Here is a 2,652-nt window from a genome sequence, read left to right as displayed (position 1 = left end):
ACCCACCTGTTTCCTCAGGTTCGAGAGCCTGTATGTCGGCAAGGACGGCGGTAGGGCTCTTAACCTACGGAATGGGGCCGGTGACTTGAACGCCTTTCGTGAAGTGCTTTACATCTAGCCTGAATTCATGGTTCTCAGGCAGGAATTGGCGATGCTTGTCGAAAGAAGAAAACTTGCCGCCCTTGGCCAGCCAGGTGAACATCACATCTGCCTTGCATGTCGGGCAAGGGAACTTCCCGTGAACACACCACCCGCTGAATAAGCCATACGCCAGGAAGTCATGCATTGAATACTGGTACCACACATGCATTCTGAAGTTCCTCTTCGTAGCCCGGTCGTACGTGAGTACCCCCCTCTTCCCAAGCAAGTTCCAATTCATCCCACACCGGCTGCATGAACACACCCATATTGTCGCCCGGGTGTCCAGGTATTATCAGCGTCAAGAGCACGTTCTTAGGTTCAAACATGACGCCGGGGGGGAGATTGAGGGGGATCACAAACACGGGCCAGCAAGTGTACGGGGCCGCCATCATTCCAAACGGGTTGAACCCATCTGTTGCCAGCGCTACGCGTACATTCCGAGCCTCCATAGCCTTGACAGGATTCATGTTATCGAAGTGCTTCCATGCATCACTGTCCGCCGAGTGTACCATCTTGTCAGGATGGTATCTTTTGCCATTCTTGTGCCACGTCATCTGTTTCGCGGACTCCTCCGTCATATACAGCTGTTGTAGCCTCGGTAGGAAAGGAAGGTGCCGTACGACCTTCTCGGGGACCTTAGACTGTTTCATGCTGCCATCAGAGCCTTCTACCAACACGAACCTAGAGGCATCGCACTTCGGACAGGTTTTTGCTTCCTCGAGGTCTCCCCTGAACAGGACGCACCCCTTCGGACAAGCATGGATCCCCTCATACGGCATCTTAAGTGCACAAAGGAGCTTCTGTGTAGCGTAGGTGTTCGTCGGCAGGACATGATCTGCCGGAAGCAGTCCCCCAACAATGCTCAACACGAGATCGAAGCCGTCTCGACTAATGCCCAGCTGCGACTTCAACCCTATCAGGCGTGAGACGGCATCCAGTTGCGTAAGCTTTGTCTTCTCGTGAAGGGGCTTCTGTGCCGAGTCCATCATGTCGTAGAAGGCCTTCGCGGTTTGCTCCGAATCTTCCTCCACATCCATTCCTTCGCCAAACCGTGCTTCGTGGAAGTCTGCCATCATGTCTGCCATCTCGGCATCGCCATCATACTCCTCGAGGACGGGTCACACCACCTCGTCCCTAATAGGATGGTATTCACCATGGTGGCGCCAACGGGTATAGTTTGGAACGAACCCGTGCTTGAACAGATCTCTCAACACCTGAGCCTTTACTTTCTTCTTCTTGTTCCTGCACTCGCTGCAGGGACACGGCATCCGAATCGACCCTTTAGCAGCTGGGCCAAATGCATGCTCCAGGAACTCAATCGTCCCCCTGATCCATTCGTGGCTCTTACTTGCGAAGCCCGAGTACATCCACTCACGGTCACCCATGCTCTGTCATGCGGCAATGTTAACATGTGATAAAACCAGCAAGTGCATCTACAACGCGCTCCTACCATCTAATAGGTGAAGGATAGGTCCTAATCCCACCCGAGCATGCGCAGACGAGGTTAGCTTCCATGCTCCGCTCCCGTCCGAGACGGAATTTCGGCAGCACCTCCCCGCTGTTCTCCCGATACACGTCCCGGCGGGGAGAGTGTGTATCCAGAGAACAACGGGGAGGTCCTACCGAAACTCCGACTCGGACGGGAGCGGAACATGGGAGCTAACCTCGTCTGCGCATCCTCGGGCTGTCCAAATAATGTGGACAATCCGAAACGGATACGGTTATACATATGCGAAGAACGCATACTTCCAACCGTATCCGTTTCGGACGGGAGACGCCTAACTGGGTAACGCGACCTATGACTACATGTGGCGGAAAGAGGGGTCATACCGCAGGTGCCGGTGAAGAAAGGCTAGCGGGGCAGTGCCGAGTCGTGCTCCTCCGGCTAGCCTCCAATGGGAGCCCTCCTGAAAAAGAAAAACAATTAGTGAGAACGAAAATTTTCGGCAGCACCTCCCCTGTACGGGAAGGTTACCAAACCTGCAAGAAAAGACGGCACGATGGCCGACAAACACATATACATGTCACGCACGATGGCCGACAACCACAAATGTATTTCCAATCCATGCAGAAGAATATAAGCAGGTATTAACAAAGTAAACTACTACTACTAGTAGTACTACTACCTCGTCGTCACGGACGGCGTCACCGGCGCGTGGAGCAGAGGCGCGCGCGAGGACGACGAGGCGGGGACGGCGCGGCGAGGCGAGGACGGCGCGGCGAGGCGAGGACGGCGAGGCGAGGACGAGCGCGGCGAGGACGGCGACTCAAGGGCCGGCGGATGGCGAACGGCGCGCGGACGGCGTACGTCGCGTCTGACGGCGGAACGGGCGGACGTAGCGGGGCACGCCGGATCGGGCGGGGGCAACGATGGCGAGGGCGGGTGGGCGAGGCGCGAGGCTGCGGGGCGAGCGGAACGCGACGCCGCGACGCCTGGGCGGCGCCAGGTGGGAGGCGCCTTTGTGCAGCTTCCGTGGGGCCTGCCTCACCGGTGTAGCCCATCGCGGTCAT

General features: G+C 56.9%; 1 protein-coding gene across 1 annotated transcript; it reads right to left on the bottom strand.

Annotated features, from left to right (window-relative positions):
* Positions 1–2,286: 2,286 nt before the first annotated feature.
* LOC136469687 (uncharacterized) lies at positions 2,287–2,652 on the bottom strand. The gene has a single exon (XM_066467781.1). It carries the CDS (start codon positions 2,650–2,652, stop codon positions 2,287–2,289), a length of 366 nt encoding a protein of 121 aa, XP_066323878.1.

Source organism: Miscanthus floridulus, chromosome 8 (genome assembly GCF_019320115.1).
Source record: "Miscanthus floridulus cultivar M001 chromosome 8, ASM1932011v1, whole genome shotgun sequence".
Taxonomy (NCBI): domain Eukaryota; kingdom Viridiplantae; phylum Streptophyta; class Magnoliopsida; order Poales; family Poaceae; genus Miscanthus; species Miscanthus floridulus.
Note: the sequence above shows the minus strand (reverse complement) of the source record. Positions and strands in the feature narration are given on the sequence as shown.